The 23,698-nt window shown below is 45.9% G+C and overlaps 1 protein-coding gene across 1 annotated transcript in view; it reads left to right on the top strand.

The window, feature by feature from the left end:
- Positions 1-249: 249 nt before the first annotated feature.
- LOC147665042 (adhesion G protein-coupled receptor D1-like) overlaps positions 250-23,698 on the top strand; it is a 200,240-nt gene continuing 176,791 nt past the window's right edge. The window contains exons 1-2 of the mRNA XM_086949798.1: positions 250-1,050; positions 1,143-1,179. Of these exons, the coding sequence (XP_086805924.1) occupies positions 997-1,050; positions 1,143-1,179 (91 nt within the window). The 5' untranslated portion in view covers positions 250-996. The remainder of the gene's footprint in view (positions 1,051-1,142; positions 1,180-23,698) is intronic.

Here is a 23,698-nt window from a genome sequence, read left to right as displayed (position 1 = left end):
CAAGCCACGTTCTATGGGGCTCGGGGGAAGTTGAAGCCACACGCCCTGGTGCAGCGCGCAGTCTGCGCAAGAGAAGAGGAAGTGTCGGCGGAGCGCCGGGCTCTACCTCCGGAGGACGCCGGGCTCTACCTCCAGAGGACGCCGGACCGAAGCCTGCACCCCGAGCGGCGGTGTTAGGACCCAGTCAGGGGCGGGCTGTGCAGTGGGGCGGAGGGGACGAGTTTAGGGTGGGAGAGCTCAGCTGGCTTCGTGCACCAGAGGTCCGGGCCAGAGGTGCACGTGAGGGAGAGGGGAGAGCGCGTGTAGTGCCTCGGAGGGGACCCAGGGGGCACCGGCCGTCTGCACCCTTTCAACAAACTTTGGAGTTCCTTCCATCCTACAGGACGCGAGCTGAGACCCCACGGGACGCGTCCGAGGGCGTCCCGGAAAACTGCAAGTTTAACACCCCGGAGTTTATTCACTCTATCGGACCCACAACGGGGCGCAAACGGAGTCTATCACAAGCCCTCGAAAGGGAAGGAGCGAAAAGGAGTGAAGGAGGGACAGTGACTGTGCTGGGGAGTGAGAGCAAGGAAGGAGGGACAGTGAAAGTGCTGGGGAGTGAGAGCAGGGCCATGGTATCACCATTCATTGAGCACTGACACCACACCGGGGCCCTCGGAGGCGAACTTTGCGGGGACTCCGTGCACTGGATACTGCGCGGCCTGGAATGTAACCGCTGGTTTTATCATCACGCGTTTATTTGTTTTTTAAAGTTGTATTACTTTTCATGCAAGTTATTGGCGGCTGACTGCTGCCTTTGGGTCTCCGCAGACCTTCCTGTTCCAGGAGCTGGGCCGGTCCGCCCGGAGCGCTGGCGGAACGGACTGGCGCAAACACCGCAGCATCTAACGCGGATCTTACGCGGGGGAGGAGAGCTCCGCGGAGGGAGCCCCATCCCAAGGGAGGCCCAGAGTGGCCCTGGCTTCCAGCTAAAGTGCCAGCTGCGACTCCAGGATGGACAGACTGCTGCTTCTGCAGTGCTGCCTCTTCAGCCCGCTGCTGTACCAGGTAACGAAACTCGAGGCGCTTTGTATCCCCGGCAGCATGGATTTCCAAGCGCTATTTTTCCATTCTCAACGCCTTTTCTCTTCTGTGCGCAGGTGCAGGGGAGCGACGCCGGGCCCCGCGACCACCCAGGTGAGGAGGGCTCTCTTTATTTCCAGTCTCTTCTGCATTATTGCACTAACAGTTTGCACGTGTGCTCTGATAGTGAATCTAGCACCTTGAAGGATCTGTCTGTCGCAGTTCACAGCGCTATACATATACAAATCCATTCAACGCAACTATAAACATCCAGGAAGTGCTTAATGTGTAAAAGAGTAAGTGCGGGGCCCTAAGTGCTGCACAGGTGCGCTTCCGAATGTCAGGGGCGCCGAACACCGAGAATGCCCCCCCGCCCCCCCTCTCACACCCACCTCTCACCCCCACTTCCCCGGAAATGGTGCCTCCGCGCTGGTTATTCCTGTTATTATGTAGTTATTGGGAATGTTTTTCTTGGTAAACATTGGGATCTCAGTTCAGTGTTTCCCTCAAAATGTGTCAAATGTCACTGTATTCGGAAGGAGCTTTTTGTGAGTTTAGCGCTGCCTGCCAGGATGTAAGTTTCGGCGCTTGACTAAAAAAATGTGTGATTGTGGGCAGGTCACTGTATTGCCATGTGCCTCAGATTGTAAATATGTACAAAAAAGACGAATGCTGACTTGGCTTTCTTGTCGGATCCAAGGGTTTATATATTGTGGTCAAAATATCAGTTTACAAAAGTATCGTCTCGGGGACATTGCAAGCTGAGGAAATACAGATGTACTATCCTTAACCCCACATCTGCGCCCGTTCATGATACAGCGGCACGCGGCAATGGATGCAGCATTTTTGCAGCTCTATATTTCAATCCGAATCAGCCATATGATTCTGATCCAAAAGCTTGGCCAAGCCTAGTGCTCATCACATCCTGGTTTCTGTGATTCAGTACCACCCTGACCCCTGCTGACCCCTGCTCTCTGCGTGGTTGAGATACTCCGGCTATAATAAAAATGTCCCCTTCTTCTTCTTTTTTTTTTTTTAGTTATCTTTAGTGAGTTTTTCCCAGTGTATATAGACCCTCCCCCCCCCCCCCCCCCCCCTCACCCCCCAGGTCATACAGGTTCAGCATAGAATATTTCACATATAAACACAGAAAAATTAGAGAAGTAGATTAATCAAACAACCAAAAAAAACATTTCCCTTCTTTTTCAGGAGATAAACATAACATCTGGATAATTATAGATTTCAAATAATATGCAACTTTAACCATTTAAGTTTTTGTGGTATTTAAATCCCGCAGAATATGGCTTTATGTTACGAAGAATTATTTTGAGATTGGGACCACTCAATCAAAGGATTCCAAATTTTCAATCCCCTGACCCTCCTTCTTCGGCCTGTTCTTTTATATATAGCCATTTCCAAGTTAAATATAGCTAGCAATCTAGAAAACCATTGTTGAAAGGATGGTGGGTTAGGGTCTAGCCAGGCAGAAGCGATACATATTCTTAGAACCGCCATGGCAATAAATATTAGTTGTCCAAGTGATGATTCATTGAGATTGGTTACTCCAAGCAAAATCATTTCATTAGAGAGGATTATTCTGGTCTTTAGAATCTCAGATAAAAACTGTTCAATACTCAATTTTAAGGGGGATAAATTTACACAGGAAGAAAATATGTGTATGCTATCCGCCTCAGATAATGTACATCTAAAGCAGCATGTACCCCTCCCACTTCCCCATTTAGCGATTCTATCTGGGGTATAATACAAGAAAAAGCATGTTTTATAAAATTGTTTGCTGATTGGTTGACATAAGGATGGTTTGGGATAAATCATAGGCCTTCTTCTTCTTGCGGCTGGAGCTGCGCCTCATCAAATTTTGCACATTTATGTGGTTTCTACTAATTATGCGGCATGGCCTGAAGTTCCCTTTCTCTTCTCTTTATAACTTTGTGTCCAGACCAGTGTGGTCTCCGGTGCTTTCTCCCACAGGCACAGGTAGAAAGGCCTTGAAATCTTGCGATATACACTATTTATCAAGCCATCACCCGCCCTCCCTATCTCCAGGCAGCGCCTTCCGTCTGCGGCACCGACCTGCCCGTCGAGCCTGCCCTTGGCACAGACCCACTCACCACAGACCTCAGCGCGGTTACGGAAGGATAGCTTTTAACCACTCTCTCTCGTGCCCTGTAGTTTTATTCTAAAACGGGCCTTCTTGTGGATTATAAATAGCGCTGCCACATCAAGGCGCCCTCTGGAGAGATGTCCTGGGACCCGAGGCGGACTGGCCTCCACCAGCAGCTGGAGACGGTCCCTGGGAGGCTGCAGGCTCTGAAAGGCCGGTAGGGGGCGGCCTGTGCGCAGCTGACTCCCCCGCAGCCCGACTGGCATTTATGAGACCCCCTGTGGCATGAGACTGACTCTGCCCCAGACCTACCGACCTTCAATGCACAAGCCTGAGAGGTGACACTCTGGGGCCTCGCTCTGTCCCGATAGGAGCAGCCTCTCGAAGGCATCGAGGTGTGCGCGCCCCCTCCTGTCCTGGTGACCTTTGACCTGTCTCCTAACCCATTGCTTCATTCCTCACTCTGTTTATCACCCACCCGAGTGGACTGGAAGCGCGGGGTCCACCCGGGGTGGGTGTGCTGGAGACGAAGGGGCTGTGCATGGTTCACCAGCACATCATAAATCTATCACTTGAAACAGACCGAGCAAAAACAATATCCCTTTCCCTATAGCTCACAAAGTGAGCGAAATCGTTTCAAGGCACATATAGCACAGGACCAGTGAGAGGTATATTTACTAAGATTTGGCGCCGTATTTGCGTCCCAAAAGTGGCACAAACCGACTCACTTTTTTTGTGTCTGATTCACTTTCCAGCCCCAAACTTGTTTTTTTTGTGCTGGAAAATCACTTGAAAGAAGCCATAGCGCTGCTTTGCATTATTTAGCGTCAAGGGGGGCCGTACCATGGTTTGAGCATGGGCGTTCCCATGCAACCACCTAAGGTTTCTGGCGCAAAACTCTATTTACCCAAAAAAGTAGGGTTCTGTGTAAAAAAAAATAGCTCCCACTTCAACCAGGCGCTATCACAGAGAAAAGTTTATTTCTCCTTTCTTTTCCAGCATTGCACGTGTGCTGTAGTGCACAGCACACTTGCAAGGTGGGAAAAGTTTTAAAGTTAGTCTAAGCGCAGTGGCCTTATGTACAAGAAAGTAACACAGAGCAGTGCCGCAAGCCATTTGGCTGCGCAGTGCTGCGTTACTTTCAAAGCACAGCGACGTGTCATGTTTACAACAATATGAGGTATCCACGAGCTCTCCCCTGTGCTGGCGCACAATCTCCCAAACTGTGGGTTTTGACCCACTGCGGGGTCCCAAGCTGATTTTTGGGCGTCGGGAAAATCAGAGCATAAGTTATAGATGCCTTTAAATGACGTGTTTAACTGTCACATTTGACTGTGATTCAAAGACAAATCCAAGGTCAGGCTGCTTATTCTTTTAACATGGGACTGGTGTTCACTTTTCTTCCTGACTGCAAAGTGAGAAGAGTTTTTAAAGTGAATTGTGTGACAATGTAGGATGTTGTTTTCTTCAATGCACAACAACATGTGAATACCTGTAAATGAACTGTGCGCATCCAGCAGTTAGGAAAGCGAATTTTTCGTAATTCGAAAGTGTGCTGGAAACAGAGATTTTATTTGGATCAAAACAAATGAAGACACTTGGTCTAGACACCTTTTCCCTTCCCTGCGGAGTACCACAGGGCTCCTCGCTAAGTCCGACACTGTTTAGCATTTATGTTTCGGACTTAGCGAGGGTAATAAAATCATACGGAAATGCCCTTACAACATACGCTGACGACACTCAACTGGTATTATCTGTACACAACGATGGTACATCAGTTGTGGCAAATTTACAAGAGGGAATGCGGGCAATCGGTTCCTGGATGTCATCAAATTGTCTCAAATTAAACTCTGACAAAACAGAGGTGATGACATTCGGGAAACTGGAACCAATCTGGTCCCCTCAATGGTGGCCACCCGAGATGGGAGCCCCACCTCAACCTGTCACCAAGGTTCGCAACCTTAGAGTCATATTTGACAATAAAATGACTTTCCATCAACATGTCAATTCCGTTGTCTCCTCATCCTTCTACATCCTGAGAAAAATCAAGAAACTGATGCCATACCTCCCCTCGTCGGCCGGCAAAACCCTAATCAGTACTTTGGTCTTTTCTAAAACAGATAACTGCAATGCCCTTCTTCTGAATGCCCAGGAAAAAGTCCTCAACAGATTGCAGCTAGTCCAGAATGCCTCAGCCAGAATCTTACAGGGCATTCCCAAGTTCACTTCCATCTCCCCTTACAATCGACAGCTGCATTGGCTCCCAATCAGGAGCCGGACAAAATTTAAGGCACTGTGCATTGCATACAAAGCCATCAACAACTCAGGCCCACAGTTTCTTAAAAATGCCCTCTGCCCGCTTGAACATTCAAGAACACTACGCTCATCTTCAGCTCATCTGCTGAAAGTCCCACGTACAAAAAGGGCCACTTGGGGTGACAGATGTTTCACTATTTCCACAGCCAAACTTTGGAACACATTACCCCTCCACATCAAAACCGCCCCCACGCTCATCAGTTTCAGAAAAAAACTAAAAACCTTTTTTTTTTCAGTATAATTTTCTGCCACAGCGATGGTTCTGTATTCTGAGCGCCGAGACATCCCCGGGTAGTTGCGCGCTATAAAAATCGCATAAACATAAACATGGGTGTGCAGGCTACAAATCTTCACGATCCCAATTTCCAAACATTATTATTTAAGTGTTAAATAGTGTTAGCAGTAAAACTGTCCCTGTGCAAATTTAGCGGCCATTTCCGTGGAAAATCTGCTGTCCGTAAATGGCAGTGCGTTACCACATAATGTTTTAGGGATATTAAAATATCCTCTGCATCATGTCCATTAAAGGAAAATGGGTCGCAGAAGTTTGTTCTTCTAAAAAGCGGTTTAGAGAGCACTGAGATACAATAAAAAAATGGTGCCAGTCACACACACCCTCGGTGCTCTCTTTAGTGTGAAACACACGCGTGATGAACGCAATCAGTGCGCGTATCACATAACAAACAACAGCACGGACAGTTACGTTTTAATACATTATGGGTCCGTGTGCGAGTCGGAGCAATCAAAGCTGATACCCGGTTGATCCTGCCAGTAACATGTGCTTGTCTCACAGATTAAGCCGTGCACATGTAAGTGCACACGGAGGGTACAGGGCAAGTGCGAACGGCTCATTAAATCAGTTATGGTTCCTCTGGTGACTCCAGTTTGCACACAACCCATGACGTTGTGTACTAGAATGTAAGGGACCCTGCTGTTCCTTGTATGAGAGGCTCACAGACCGCCTTCTTCATACGTGTGTGTCACACTTAAGACAGCGCAGAGCATGGTTTCTTCGGCACCCGCTCGTTTCTACTGTCTGCTCAACTTGCCACTCGGCTTGTAGGATAGTTTGTCAGATTCTTGGAGCAGTGAGGCCTATTCATTCCCGTACTTATGCACCCCAGGTCCCTGCTGAGTCTCGGGGTTCCCTTGTGTGCTAGCAAGGACCCCGCTTTGTGTCAAAAACAACGCATCTTTGTGGGAGGCAAGACGTGGGAGAATTGTATTTATTAATCTATACTTTTCACTCCTTGCAACCGGTTGGAAACCTTTGCTAGACGTCATGGGTGCACCTGTGAAAGGTGTGTGCAGGGCCGGGTGGGGTCTGTCCAGCACAGATGGCTGTCTGTGGTATACATGGCTCTGCGCTGCTTTCGTTCCGTAGCGCAGGCAGCGCTGCGCCTTCGCTTCGCGGCGCTGCGCTGTGTATCACTAATATTACACCTCTAGACTATCCACTGTTGTAGCTGTACCCTCCTCCTCTATCCCAGTACTGCACCGACTGCTACCTCATACTCTTATCATTACTACTACTATGCCACCTCATACTTGTACTTTTACTATTAGTGTGTTTATATCTATGCTACGTCGTCACCCTTCACATATTATTACTACTATTAGTGTGTTTATATCTATGCTACATCGCCTCCCTTCGCATATTTCTGTCTCCATCCTGTGCGGTAAGGTGAACCCACTCCACTCCGCTCCTTGGACTGCACCAATTAACACCTCCTACTTCCTGTTTTCGTTATATTTTGAGTCTGATTGTGTTTATTGTACTTAGATTTTGATTTTGACCATGTTTATAACGACTGCTGAATCTGATAGTGATTATTGTATTTAGTGATTTATATAGTGACTCATTGTATTTTGAGTCTGATTGTGTTTATTGTATTTAGATTTTGTTTTTGACCATGTTTACAACGACTGCTGAATCGGATAGTGATTATTGTATTTAGATACAGTGATTTAGACTTAGATACATGCTACCTCATGTCTTTTCTTAGACGCTACCTCATTTCCCTTTTGGATGCTCTCTAGTGTCGCTTATAACGCCCTAGCTCCTACACCCAACACTACAGCCTCTAAAATGGAGCGCAGCGGCAAGCACACTTTTAGAATTAACTACCCCTCCACCCTCACCAAAAAAGCCATTAAACGTTTTAAACATAACTTCATGAGGTCGCACCCTGAAACACCCTTTGCCGACACCTACTTTTCACCGGCCAATGGAGCCATGAAAACAGATATCATCTTCCACACCTCACGCAGAGCCCAATGGAAAAAAGCGTTCCTAACCCTACTTACCATCTCCTCCACCAGGAAAACAACTCATGGCCTAACTCTCTCTATCGCACCTTCCCACCTCTTCCCTGGCAGGACTACCATTACTATCTATAACAACGGGATTGTCCTTATTCAATCCACGGACAAGAACCTGGAACTACTAGACAACCTATTCCCCAAGTTCAAAGAGCACCTCTCCAATCCGCGGACCCCCACCCTGATCTCCACCAGCACCATCACCCCTGACATCGCAGCCCCCACCTACAACACCTCTACCCCCAGCACCCCAGTAAATAGCCCACCCGCTGTTAACACCCCACATTCCCCAACGACAGACTCCCCCAGCACCCCAGTAAATGGCCCACCTGCTGTGTCTAACACAAATGCCGCCACCTCTTATACTAACCGCCCCTCTAACGTGATCCCTTTTACCCCCACTCACATCCCCTCTATCCCTCTCCTCCCTGACATAACAACCCACACCTGCAACACGCCTCCTGCACACACCACCGCTCGGAGTCTATCCACCCTCCCCTCCCATCCCCCCCACGACAGACGCCCCCCCCTCCACAGCACCCTCCCCACTCTCACCCGCGACACTCCCACACCTGACAAAATAACCCTCACCCACAACACGCCACCATCTGATAACATCACCACTCAAAGCCTATTCACCCCCCCCCTCCCATACCCCCTACGGCGAACACCTTTCGCCCCCCAGCCCCCTCCCTACTCCCACCCACGACACTCACACCCTCCCAACGACACACACAGAACATACCACCTCTCCTACCTTAGCATCCCCCTCTCTCCCACCGCCTACTCTCAGCCCTCACTACCCTCCGGTCTCCCCCACTGTCTTCGGCCTTCACTCACTCTTCCACTCACCGGCTCCCTCTCCCACAGGCAGCACTACCTATGCATCCCACCCACCGCCATCACCGCCTGCTTCACTCACACCCCCGCCAATAACGCCATTATATCCCCCCCTTCGATTCCCTGCCCGCTTTCTAGCTCACTATACACCACCTTCGCCATCCCCAATGCTCCCCCTGACCAGACTTTACCCACCCTCCAACAAGTCAAAGAGGATATTCTACAAATCAAAAAAGATGTCCGCGCAATCAAAGACCTGCTCTCATCACAGCCCAGTCCTCCTCCCATCATCCCTCTACCCTACAAAGGACGCACCCGCCCTACATACCCTCGCCTCCAACGTCACCCGCGCTGGCCGACTATCCCCGTTCGCAACAACTCCCACCGCCCCCGCCGTGTCCCCAACCCACTGTCGGACCGCGAACTATGCTCACTACTACGCTCTTATGGCTCGGGTCCGGTAAAACACATACCCAGCACACACATCCCCATACCCACTATTCTTACAAACCCTCTGAGGCTCCCAACACTCAACAACAGAGGTTCCGTCCCTAACAACCTCAGAAAAGTTCCCCTCACTCTAGAAAGCTCGACCACCCCTCTCTCTCCCAAACTCAAATGCATCCTACTCAACTGCAGATCGGCCCAGAGACACTCCTCCGACATCGCAGATCTCGTCTCAGATAGGGATCTGGACCTAGCCATTCTAACAGAAACTTGGCTCACTGAAGCCTCTACTCGGATTATGGACATACTAGTCCCCCCCAACTATCACATCATCAGGTTAGACAGGTCTTCAGACAAGACGGGCGGGGGAATTGCATGCATCTTTAAAAGCAACCTCTCCGTTACTAAAGTCACCTCCCCCTCCCTCTCCTCCTGTGAACTCCTCTGCCTCGACATTACCAGCGAGGCCAAACAAGTTTGTGCTCTACATCTCATCTATCACCCGCCTGGTGACAATCTCATATTCACCCAACAACTCATGGACATGATCACTTCCAATGCCGGTCGGCAGACCACCCAAGTCTACCTGGGTGACTTCAATCTCCACTGGAACGACCAGAAAGACACAGTGGTAAACAGTCTCAAAACTTTCCTTAATGCACTTGACCTCACCCAAATATGCGATAGACCAACACACGACAAAGGCGCGATACTTGATCTCATCATTGCCAAAGAGAATTCTACACAACTGGAGACGATTCTACCCTGCGACTGGTCAGATCACCACATTATCACCTTCTATATCAATGAAAAAGTTAAACCTAACCCGACTCAACCAATCAAATCCAAAATATGGAAAAGGGACATGAAGAACCTCAACGCCTCTACTCTGCCTCCCCACATCGGCAATCTGCTCCTTCCCCCTTCAGGTGCCGCGGATGTTCAATCACTGACTGACCACTACCTTGAATCTATGAATACATTAGTCAATGAAGTCGCCCCACTGCAACTGAAGAGAGTCTCCACCAAAACTTCCAACCCCTGGTATGACGACAGACTCAATGACGATAGGCGTTCGATGCGAATGGCAGAGCGCACTTGGAGAGCGGACCCCTCAGCACTGCACCTCAAAAGGCTCAAAAACAAGAGAAATGCCTACTTCAGGATAATAAAGCGCACAAAATTGGACTTCTTCAGCCGCCAATTGGACCAAGCAAAAAACAGGCCAAGAAAACTCTTCGAACTAATCAAAACCCAAACAAAAGCACAACCCCTACAATCAAGTAGCACAACAAGCGACACCCCACACTGTGAAGACTTCTCTGCTTTCTTTAAGCTAAAGACTGACAACATAAGAAATGACCTCATCATGGATGTAAGCCGATTCCCCAACCACACAAGAATGGCTAACACTCAACCTAAAAACATGGCTTCCTGGCAGTACTTCGATACCTACTCGGAAGAAACAATACACAAACTGCTCTGCACCTTGAAGCCCTCTAACCACCACACAGACCCTCTACCTGCTGTAAAAGACTTCATCCCCCTGCTCCTCCCTCTCTGGACCAAAATCATCAACTGCTCCCTGCAACAAGGCCTCATTCCGGACTCCCTCAAGGTGGGGCAAGTCACTCCTATACTCAAGAAACCTACAGCTGATCCGACTTACCTAAACAATTACCGACCCATCACCAATATTCCCACCCTCTCCAAACTGCTGGAGAAATGTGTCCAACTCCAACTAACAAGACACATTGACCAATTTGACCTCCTCAATTCTCATCAATCAGGATTCAGAGCGAAACATAGCACGGAAACAGCTATGACACACATAATTGATGACGCCCTCCAAATTCTTGACCGCAATGAGTCCTGTCTCCTCATCCTTCTTGACCTCTCGTCAGCATTTGACACGGTCAAACATGAGAACCTGCTGGAACTGCTAAGCACTAGAATGGGTCTATCGGGAACGGTTCTCAAATGGTTTTCGTCCTTCCTACACAACCGATCTCAGAAGTTCAAGATCGATAATGTGCTATCTGCACCTGTGCCTGCGGATCTAGGTGTTCCACAAGGATCCTCCCTCTCCCCCACTTTGTTCAACCTCGTCATGGAACCGCTCGCCACCTTGCTCCAAGCTTCTAATGTCCAATTCCATATGTACGCCGACGACACACAACTGTACCTAAAGCTTCAATCTCCGGAAGATATCAAACATCTGAACTCCACGCTTATTAACACTCAATCTTGGCTAGCCGATAATCACCTCAAACTAAATGCTCTGAAAACTGAGTTCCTTCTCATCTCACCCCCGGCGAAAATTTCCACCACCCAAACATGGCTCAACAACCTAACAGCACTTAATGTCCAACCCACCATCGTGGACTCAGCGAAATCTCTAGGCATCACACTGGACGCCAAGCTCAACATGCAGCAACACATCAGCAAAGCCACAAAAGCAGCTAATTTCCAAATAAACACACTGAGGAAAATCAAACTCTTCCTTCCAACTGAAGACTTTCGAACTGCTGTACAAGCGTTAGTCATCCCTCGAATCGACTACGGAATTGTGACCCTCAGTGGACTCCCGCTATCCACAACAGCACCCTTAAGAGCCTCCCTGAACGCTGCCGCAAGACTCATTACTGGCTCAAGAAAACATTCGCATATTTCCCCAGATTTAAAGTCCCTAAAATGGCTGCCGTTTGAAGCCAGAATACAACTAAAAATTGCAGTTATGACACACGCGGCCGTGCACCACAATGCACCCAACTACCTCGCTCAAAAATTGTCCATATCAGGAGGTTCGAGGTCCAATAGAAGCTCAAAAAATCTACTCCTGAAACCCCGTAGATTCAGGAAAGAGAAAACCTACAAGCGCTCCTTCTCAGGAATGGCACCCAGGATCTGGAATGCGCTCCCGCCTGAAACTAGGCGTATCTCCTCCGCTGCACTCTTCAAGAAAGAGGTGAAAACCATCCTTCTGGCCAAGATCTCCTGAACCTTATAGGTAGTGGTTCAGAGACTCTACATTGCCTGGTATCAATGCTCACCTTGTCCTTTGGCATTATACCTCTACCTGATGGTGACACTACTTCGCCTCTTTCGTCCTACCGACCAATATATGAGACACATTGGGTCACAGATTCACCCTCCCGATGCCCTCACTCAGTGCGCTCTCTATACTAAAACACTGTTATAAGCTTGCCACACACCCAAGGTGTACCTGAACACCTATATAATGTGATCCATGACTTGTGCAGTTTTATTACCTGTTCACCTGACTGTATATTGATTTGTTTATGTATGTTGTTTTATTATTATCCTTCATGTTAGTGACTACTACATTGCTCCCATTACCACTGTCCTTTCCTACTGCCCCTACCCTGCCATTGTGAAGCGCTCTGATATCTGTAAGGATCTTGTTCGCGCTATATAAAACTTTGAATAAATAAATAAATAAATAATGTAGTATATGTGCCCCAGACTCAATCAAGCACTATAGTTTGCATGCGTAAATGGCCCTGACACGAACATTAACACAGGTAGCATTTGTACTCCACGCGGAAAGTATCTCCCCCCACTGGGCGAATGCTTTCCTTTCACCCTCATGAAATATGGGGGTCCCCCCATCTCCCCTTGGACACACACCTACCCCTGCCCTTGGTGAGACCGCACGTGGGAGCCCTAGCGGGGTGGTAAAGTATGAGGTAAGTCCTGAGGTGGTATATGGCCACCTCCTTCCACACGATACCTCACACTGCAAGGCCACAATCCCGCCCTAAACCTGTGCTTGTGAACAATCCTCAGACTGCCGCAGCCAGAAGACCCCCCCCCCTAGAACGTCAAACTCCCCCAACCCGAGGCATTCACGTGCTCTGTCGGGTTCACGGAGGGATCCTTAAGGCTGAAATCTGGACTTCCTGAAAGCGGCTCCCCAATAAAAGTGCAACACACAAGAGCGCACTAGTCACGCCTCGGTGTCAGTGAAGTGCATGCACTGCGGCCGAGTGTGAACAGAGCACTAGTCACGCCTCGGTGTCAGTGAAGTGCATGCACTGCGGCCGAGTGTGAACAGAGCACTAGTCACGCCTCGGTGTCAGCGAAGTGCATGCACTTCAGCCCAGTGTGAACAGAGCACTAGTCACGCCTCGGTGTCAGCAAAGTGCATGCACTTCAGCCCAGTGTGAACAGAGCACTAGTCACGCCTCGGTGTCAGCGAAGTGCATGCACTTCAGCCTGTGAACAGAGCACTAGTCAAGCCTCGGTGTCAGCGAAGTGCATGCACTTCAGCCCAGTGTGAACAGAGCACTAGTCACGCCTCGGTGTCAGCGAAGTGCATGCACTTCAGCCCAGTGTGAACAGAGCACTAGTCACGCCTCGGTGTCAGTGAAGTGCATGCACTGCGGCCGAGTGTGAACAGAGCACTAGTCACGCCTCGGTGTCAGCGAAGTGCATGCACTTCAGCCCAGTGTGAACAGAGCACTAGTCAAGCCTCGGTGTCAGCGAAGTGCATGCACTTCAGCCCAGTGTGAACAGAGCACTAGTCACGCCTCGGTGTCAGTGAAGTGCATGCACTGCGGCCGAGTGTGAACAGAGCACTAGTCACGCCTCGGTGTCAGCGAAGTGCATGCACTTCAGCCCAGTGTGAACAGAGCACTAGAGGTGGGAGTTTCACGAACAGTCCAGGATTATTGGTCGAACCTGTGTCAGTGCAAAATATCACAAAATAATACAGGTTTTTAAACACAAGATTATCACTAGCGTCGTAAATACAAAAAAACGTTAGTTAATTTATCGATTCACAACTGCATTTACCTGTCAACAAAGCTAGTCAGTATCCGCACTTATTAAAGTGCTAGCAGCCCAGTCCAACCTCATTAAAGTGCTAGCAGCCCGGTTCAACCTCATTGAAGTGCTAGCAGTCCACTCCAACCTCATTAAAGTGCTAGGAGTCCAGTCTAACTTTTTACAATGCTAGCAGCCCATTCCAACATCCTTAAAGTGCTAGCAGCCCAGTTCAACGTCATTGAAGCGCTAGCAGCCCAATCTAATTTATTAAAGTGCTAGCAGCCTAGTCCAACCTCATTAAAGAACCAACAGTCCAGTTCAACCTCATTGAAGTGCTAGCAGCCCAATCTAACTTATTAAAGTGCTAGCAGCTTAGTCAAACCTCATTAAAGTGCAAGCAGTCCAGTCTAACTTATTAAAGAACTAGCAGCCCAGTCCAACCTCATTAAAGTTTTAGCAGTTACACTTAATTTATTAAAGTGCTAGCAGTCCAGTTTTACCTAATTAAAGTGCAAGCAGTCCAACCTCTTTAAAGTGCTAGCAGTCCAATCTAATTTATTAAAGTGCTAGCAGCCCGGTTTTACCAAATTAAAGTTCTAGCAGCCCAGTCCAACCTAATTGAAGTTCTAGCAGCCCAGTCCAACCTCATTTAAGTTCTAGCAGCCAAGTTCAACCTCATTGAAGTGCTAGCAGCCCATTTTAACTTATTAAAGTGCTCACAGTCCAGTCCATCCTCATTGAAGTGCTAGCAGCCAAGTCTAACTTACTGAAGTGCTAACAGCCTAGTCCAACCTAATTAAAGTGCTAGCAGTCCAGTTCAATGTGATTGAAGTACCAGCAGCCCAATCTAACTTATTAAAGTGCTAGCAGCCTAGTCCAACCTCATTAAAGTGCAAGCAGTCCAGTCCAACCTAATTGAATTGCTAGCTGTCCTGTCTAACTTATTACAGAACTAGTAGCCTGTCCAACCTCATTAAAGTGCTAGCAGTTAAATCTAACTTATTAAAGTGCAAGCAGTCGAGTCCTACCTAATTAAAGTGCAAGCAGTCCAACCTCATTAAAGTGCTAGCAGTCAAATCTAATTTAATAAAGTGCTAGCAGCCTGGTCTTACCAAATTAAAGTGCTAGCAGTCCAGTCCAACCTAATTAAAGTGCTGGGTGTGCAGTCTAAGGGCCAGATTCACAGAACTAATTTAAGACAAAATCCTTAATTTACTACCATTTTGGTATTCACAGAAGTTAGGAATCCTAACTTTAGGACTCCTACATGCCTTCTGTGAATACCGAAAGTCTTAAAGTTAGTATTTTTCTCAGTTTAGGAGTAGTAAAGTTAGGACTCCTAACTTTAGGAATCCTAAATGCCTTCTGTGAATACCGAAAGTCTTAAAGTTAGGATTTTTCTCAGTTTAGGAGTAGTAAAGTTAGGACTCCTAAACGGAGAAAAATCCTAACTTTAAGACTTTCGGTATTCTCAGAAGGCATTTAGGAGTCCTAAAGTTAGGACTCCTAACTTCTGTGAATACCGAAATGAGCAAGTGCCTTCTGTGAATACCAAAATGAGTAAGTGCCTTCTGTGAATACCAAAATGAGTAAATACCTTCTGTGAATACCAAAATGAGTAAGTGCTTTCTGTGAATACCAAAATGAGTAAGTGCCTACTGTGAATACCAAAATGAGTAAGTACCTTCTGTGAATACCAAAATGGTAGTAAGTTTAGGATTTTGTCTTAAGTTAGTTCTGTGAATCGGGCCCGTTCTTTTTAAAGTCCTAGCACTTCAATCTAACCTATTAGATTGCTAACAGCCCAATACAACCTGATTAAAGTGCTAGCTATCAAGTCTAAAGTATAAACGTGCTAAGAGTTAGTCCAATCACAATAAAATGCTAGCCGTCTAGACTAGCATCAGTAAAGTGCTATCAGTCCAGTGAAACCACATGACAATATTAGCTTGCAGTCAAATCTAAACTCATTGTTATAGTCAGTGTAGATACAAGTCTATGTTCAATCGGATAGTCGTTTAGTCACATTACATTGAAGTGTTAGCTATTTAAAGAGCTAGCAACCAGTCAAACCTATTTAAAGTCCCAGCAGTCCCGTCTAATGGCATTAAAGTGCTAACAGCCCAGTGTAACATCACTAATTTTGTAGCAGTTCAATCTAAGCTCAATACACTGCTATAAATTAAATTTAACTTTATTGAAGTGCTGACTAACCTATTTAGAGTGCTAGCAGGCCTGGCTAATCTCATTAAAGTGCTAATAGTTTAGTTTAACCCTGTGAAAATACTACTCGACAAGTTTACACTCAATAAAGTGCCAGCCGATAAATCTAACTTCTTTGAAGTGCTATCAGTGTAGACTCACCTCATTAACGTGCTAACACTTCAGTCTGATCACAGCAAGCCATGACAGGCAAGTGCAATCTCATTAAAATGAAACCAATCGAGTCTCAGCTCATGAAAATAGCATCAGTGCCATTTAACCCCTTCAAAGCACTAGCCGCCTAGAACTCTTATTTAAGTGCTGTTAGTTTTCATGAAAGTCTCTTTACCCTTCAGCTTTGTCTTATTTGCATGTATTCAATATTGGAAAATTGAAAGCATGTTATATGTTAGCTTCAAAGTACGAAATATACCTTGTCTGGGATAATCAATAAATGCCTAATATTAGTACTGGGTCCAGGGGAGCCCTTGAAATAAATCACTGATCCAGTTTAGGTTGAACCTTCTATCAAGGTCCAGTTGGCGCCTTTTCCTGGAGCTCCGTGTTAGAAGGGTTCTAGGCAGGTAAGTGTCTGGGGGAGAAGGTCCTTCCTCAAGTCCAGGCTGAGGTTACTCTGTTGTGCATCCTTTAAAATTGATTGACTAGGGAAGGGGAGACGCAGAGACTCATGGGCTGGAGGACAAGATGCCCCCTGGGTCACACAGAATAGAAAGGGATGTATGGACTGCTTGCATTAATCTCACACACTGGTAAGTAGTCAGCCATGACCCTGGTCCAATAGGAGCAGTCCAACCTGAACCGCCAGGCCAGGTCCTCTCTGAACCAGAACACAAGCCGCCTATACCGGTTTTGGCCCCATTGGGACACTTCAGTCAGGTGCAGTTTGGTCCGGGGAAACAACCATTACAACGCAGTCATTACAACGCACTACCTTTACAACGCAGGTGTTACAATGCAAATGCATTTACAGCACACGCCATTACAACGCAGCCATTACAACGCATGTCACTACAACGCATGCCATTATAATGTATGCCATTACAACGCATGCCATTACAACGCATTATAAGTTAAGTAATGGATTTTTTTTGTTTTAGAGTGGTTATGGGTATGGGGGTACATGGGAATAGTAATATTTACCCATAGGCTGTCCAACCCTTTCGCTACTGTTGCACTCACTGGAGTGGGAATAGCAATTTTTACCCCTACAGTATCCAAAACTTACCCCACTGTTACCCTAACAGTATTTTGCGTTGTATTGGTATGCATTGTAATGGTATGCATTGTGATGACATGCGTTGTAAAATCATGCGTTGTAATGGATGTTGCGATGTAAAAACATCTGTTGTAAATGTTTGCGTTGTAACGTGTCCTATTCTTTGGTCCTAGTGGTAAGTTATTCATTTCGGTATTCACAGAAGGCACTTACTCATTTTGGTATTCACAGAGGGCACTTACTCATTGATGAGTAAGTGCCTTCTGTGAATACCAAAATGAATAACTTACTCATTTTAAGTAACTTACTCAATTTGAGTAACTTACTCATTTTGGTATTCACAGAAGGCACTTACTCATTGATGAGTCAGTGCCTTCTGTGAATACCAAAATGAGTAAGTGCCTTCTGTGAATACCAAAATGAGTGAGTGCCTTCTGTGAATACCAAAATGAGTAACTTACTCCTTTTGAGTAACTTACTTCTTTTGAGTAACTTACTTATTCGTTTTGGTATTCACAGAAGGCACTTACTCATTTTGGTATTCACAGAAGGCACTGACTCATCAATGAGTAAGTGCCTTCTGTGAATACCAAAATGAGTAAGTTACTCAAATTGAGTAAGTTACTTAAAATGAGTAAGTTATTCATTTTGGTATTCACAGAAGGCACTTACTCATCAATGAGTAAGTGCCCTCTGTGAATACCAAAATGAGTAAGTGCCTTCTGTGAATACCAAAATGAGTGAGTGCCTTCTGTGAATACCAAAATGAGTAACTTACTCCTTTTGAGTAACTTACTTCTTTTGAGTAACTTACTTATTCGTTTTGGTATTCACAGAAGGCACTTACTCATCAATGAGTAAGTGCCTTCTGTGAATACCAAAATGAGTAAGCCCCTTCTGTGATGACCAAAATGGTAGTAAGTTTAGGATTTTGTCTTAAGTTAGTTCTGTGACTCTTGCCCAAAGCCCTGTAACTTCCCATCTGCCAAAGACCCTCTTTTTTAACTTTAACCTCATGGTCAGTTTAGTTGATCGCTTCAGGTAATACTTGTTTACACCATGAGCCCAACTCAACCTTACACCTTCATTATAAACCCCTCCATTCGTCGGACGTCCCCCGGCCGTCCGACGTCACAGTGGGCGTGTGCGGAGGACGGCCGGGGGCTGCCGAACCCCACCCACTCAATAAATCACCAGCACAGCGGCGGAATTCACGCCACGGTCAAGGTGTTAAGGCACAGTACACACATCACCATTGTCAAAGGTACACACACACCCTAATTTACTAGCCCCATTTGGTCGGGGGTTGGGTTAGTGAGCAGGTCCATAATAGACTTCCTCCTCTCCAGATCTTCGAATCACTGCTTAATTTGTAAAAGATTAAGGGCCGGTGCCCAAAGCTCTGCTCAGAAGCCCGGGGCCGGTGCAAGGACATATTGGCGCTATCAATACCCAGGTGTGTAGTCTTGAGACCACCTCATGCCTCTTTAATCCACCACAAGACACTCTCTGCTCCTTTATCTCACTCTTGCAGGTTCCTACTCACTCCTTTTATGGCATTTTTTCTGTATTTTTCACCCTCTGTCCTTCTGCTTTGTTGGTTTTTTTTCCTCTCTTGCTTTCCATAAATCTCTGATGCAAAAAAATCAGTGCTTAATTTGATCTGGTGGTTTCCGGGGCTCGGCATTTGCACTTAATTGCCAAAATCGGCACTTATGACGGTCTGCCACAAGGTGGCGGTGTTTGCCTAATTTAGAAATTAGCACAGCAACAGTTATTTATTCATTCACTCTACTTTAAACATGACTACCAGCTGCAGCCCAAGCCATTCTTAGAGCTTTGGGGGCCTGGAGTAATCTAAATAGTCAGACTAGTAGGAGTGTGATGGTTAAGAGTTGTGTTGGTTGTGTCATTGTCGGTGCTGGCAGCAGCAATGCGTGGTGCAAACTGCAGAGGCCTCCTCACGAGGGCCCTTGTAATTCGATGTTTATAAATTAAACACTGACTAAGTGCTGGTACCCAAAAATGAATGCCAGTGGCCCCCACAGCAGCCAGCAGCTCAAATCAAGCACTGTTCTAACTTCATAAAAAGGGTTGCAGGGTAGTCTAACCTTGTCGAAATACCAGCTGTCCAATTTCAACTCAAGAAAGTGTTAGCAGTCTAATCATATTGATCTGATAGCCCTCTGGGGTAAGCTCATTAACGTGCTAGCCATTAATCAAACCTTCTTGAAGTGCCAACAGTCCTGGGTAACCTCGTCAAAGTGTTAGCAGTTTATTCTAACTTCATGAATACAAGTTACTAATTTGTAACGTGAAAACATGAAACACCTTGACGTGGTAATCTCCTTAAAGTGTTCTCTGCCCCGTACAAACTCATTAAAATTCAAGCTTTTCGGGCAAACCGTAGTAAACTTCCGAGCAGTAGAGTGTACCTCGGTAACATGCTATCAGTCCTATGTAAACTGATTAAAGTGCTTGCAGCCCAGGTTAACCTCTGTATAATGCTTGCAGTCCAGTAAAACTCATTAAAATAAATAATTGCAGCCCAGGTTAACCTCTGTAAAGATCTTGCAGCCCAGTAAACCTAATTAAAGTGCTAACAGTCCTATGTAAACTGGTTGGAGTATTTGCAGCCCAGTCTAAACTGTAAAGTGCTTGCAGACCAGTCTAACCTTTGTAAAGTGCTTGCAGACCAGTAAACCTCATTAAAGTGCCAGCAGTCTAGTTTATCCTCATTAGCATGCGAGCAGCCTGAGCCCAGACTCCTCTCCTTGTCCCACGCCACCTTTCTTAGTACACGTCTGGATTTGAACCCTGCACTTCCATGATCGGATGTGTAGTTATTCCACGAGCCCCTGTTTTACACACACAGGCGTCACTTACACGGCTGCGGGAGCACACAATACTTTAGCCTGCTCATCACTAGTCGGGGTCCTGCAGTCACACGCGGGGTTCGAATGGTGGAAACGAGTGAGTCCATGTAAAACGAAAGTGCCAAAGCCAATAGGACTGGCTTGTAGCATGAATCCCTTCTGTGAACAATGCATCTTTGAGTTAAATTCTTTAATGTGTGATGATTCACTTCACTATACATTGCAATACAAACATATACATACATTTCAATGCAAGCTCTCCATAGGAGGCCGAATGATACACCAGAAATGCCATTAGCATCTGAAGGAGAAATAGTGCTCTGGGCGGCTCCAAGGCTCTATATTTACTTTGTTTATTTGAAAGATTTGATAACAATAGGTGAGTCTGTGATCTGAGCTGTGAAGCCAGACCTAAAAGCTGCAGGAAATGTGACACCTAAAGGTTTGGTCTCAATGAAAAGGCCAACAGAGGTAGCATCATGGTCCTATACTCAAAACAGGAGAAACAAGCATTTGCAATGCAAAAGCTCTCGCATTTGCTAGAGTTTAAGACATTGGCATTGTAAATGGCAATGCCTTTTATTTATATATTTTGATAATTAACATATAAATAAAAAGGCATTGTCATGTACAATGCCAATAGTTCAAACTCTTGTAAATGCGAGACCTATTTCGCTTCAAAGAAGCAGTGCTATTGTCCCGGGCTGCTTGGAATGTGAATGCGTGCATGGCACGCTGAATGTTGCAGGAAAGCATGTCGTGCCTGCAGTAGGAGAAACTCGTGAAAGAAAATAGTGCTTACAGACTACAACTGTAACAACCGAAGTAAAAGGGCCAGTCCTCACGGGAGGTTACGAATAAAGACAAGGTGGTACTAAGGAGGGACTAATAAGCCTATTAACAAATCAGAAGCCAGCATTTACGAAGGACAATGACACAAGCCAATGCCAAATATGGCTGAGAGTGGATGGGGCTCCAAGTACTTACTCCAATGCAGCATGGCTCGCAGAGCAGCGCATACGCTACCCAGGCTCGACCTAAAAAGTGAGTGAGAGAGAATGCTTCATGTATGTCATGCATAATGTTTTCAGTCACATATTTATTTATTTATTTATGAAACTTATAAAGTGCGTACAAAAGGGGAACTCGAAAGGATTTCCAAAGTAGGTTGAAACCCCGCAGCACTCACAGCTTTCCAGGTCTGCGTCTGTAATGCTGTGTCTGAATGTCTGTCAGTCACACCCTTGTGATGGAGTGAACCTGCAGGCGCAGACTTGTGACGTTTAAGAACCAGGCGACAATAGATTCAACATTCCCTAGTGCCCAGTCCCGCCACATGAAACTCCTGTTTCATGTTCATCCCTAAACCCCACATTCCATCGAAAAACCCAATTACACCAGCCCATAAATCAGAGTTTTTATTAGTTTTACACAGTGCGCTGTTCCTGAAATGCGGTGTTGCTTGGGCGCCCCAGAGGAATGTGCTTTCGTCAAAGTCCCGTCCGCTGAAGCTCATTTTTCCAAATACTTTAATCATATACCATAGACTGCAGCGCTTTCTTCTGTAGGTCTTTTTTTCAGGTTTCACTTGTCTGCACGCTTCATGCACAAGCAATTGTTACTAATTCTTTAAAATATACATTGAGTGGTGTTTGGCTCGTCTCAAAGAAGTGTATCTCTCTCACCCCAGCTGTTGGCTGTTTGGTGTCTTAGCCTGACTTTTATTGAGTCTTGCTTGAGGATTCTTTTTACATTCCAAAAGCACTTTTTGTTTTTTTCTCACTTCAGTAGGCTTTTTGCCAATGTTTTAGTGGGGAATCAAAGTGCATGGCAGACCTATAGGTTTCTCCCATGTTTGTTTCCAGGCAGCTATGTTGCGTCCTGGGCTTGTCTGTAATGTTTATGGCTGTTTTCTGTGTGTGCTTTTGTACTTTATCAAGAAGTAAAGAAGTCCCAAATGGTCCAGGACCATAGACTATCATACAAACTATAAAGATAGTTACTCACACACTCTTATACATTCAGCAAACTCAGTAGGAACTAGTCATTATATCCATATATCTAGACAGCATTAATGTGTATGTAGAAGAAACAATTTTTATATATATATATATATATATATATATATATATATATATATATATATATATATATATATATATATATATATATATATATATATATATATATATATATATAGAGCACCATCAACAAGACTGTCACAAGTTGTTACAAGAGAGTTTTATACATATTTATTTAGTACAATGTTAACAATTGACATTTTATGTCTCCACAATATAAAATTACAAAAAATATTTAAAACCAGTATCACAGTACTGTAGAGTAGGCTAAAAAAGAAGCAGTATGTCATACTGCTTCTTTTGTAGCCTTCTTCATTTTTAGTCTTCTTTTTTGGGCTACTCTTCAGTACTGTGTACTTCTTTACTTCTTGATATTCAATTCCCTTTGTCCCGTATTGGCTGAGTAAGGGGCCTCTCTCTCTTTATACTTTTGTACTTTAGGCTCTTGTCCATGTCGGCTTGCTGTATGTTGATCTTTATTGTAGGTATTTTCTACTAGTCTTTTTTTGTCAGTACAGCCTCGTTGTGTGTTATGTTTTCTAGTTGGTGTTTTCCATTGCAGGTCTTATTGCTGCAGCGTTTTCATGAGTTACGCAATCATCAGTGTGAGATATTGGGTTATTAGTTGAGGGGGTGAAACCCTTCTAAAGCAACAACCACAATCCTCGTCAGATGAGCCACGAAAGTCACTAAAGTAACCTGTGCTTGACTAACCCTCTGGTAGCGTGGCTCAAAAGCAGTCAGGCTTGACCTATAGGCAATGTGTGAAGTATGTATGCAGCACTTCAAAGAGCAATAAAGGGAAAACACAAAACAAGAAAAGGAAAAAACAAATTAGAATAGAACAAATTCAAACCAATACACCAAAAATCCAATCAGTGGCCTTGGAGACCGTGAATTTTAAAGATTTGATAAAAGCAGCGCCAAAAGGCGCAAACCGCCAACTGAGAGTATCTGGTTGTGCTGGATCAGGATGAAGTCACAAGTTCCGGCTGACCGCGATGGAGTGCCAGGTGGGCATAGGACCAAGTTTGGCCAGCTGAGGATTGTAACTTATGTCCTTGGCACGCGGTCTGTGCGGCGCTGTTTGGCGAGGCTTCACGTTGTCTGGCTTCGGTTCTGGTGAAGCTGTGTGGCAAGGGTTTACGGAGCTTTGCGTCGCCAGCGTTGGATCCAATGAAGCTTGCAGCTGTGCTGTGAGGCTTCGCAATGCTTAGCGTCAGTTCAGACGAAGCTGTGTGACAAGGCTTCTTAGTGCTTTGCGTCTCTCCGTATCGGTTACGATGAAGGTTGCAACTACGTGGCACGGCTTTGCAAGTTTCATGTCGCTTCGTGCAGGATTTCATGGCACCTTCAGTTAGGGCAGGACGAGTCCTCTCGGATGCCAGCCGAGGGTCCA

The sequence above is a fragment of the Lissotriton vulgaris genome, unplaced genomic scaffold (genome assembly GCF_964263255.1).
Source record: "Lissotriton vulgaris unplaced genomic scaffold, aLisVul1.2 SCAFFOLD_3308, whole genome shotgun sequence".
Lineage (NCBI taxonomy): Eukaryota > Metazoa > Chordata > Amphibia > Caudata > Salamandridae > Lissotriton > Lissotriton vulgaris.
This window is presented reverse-complemented; position numbering and strand designations above follow the sequence as displayed.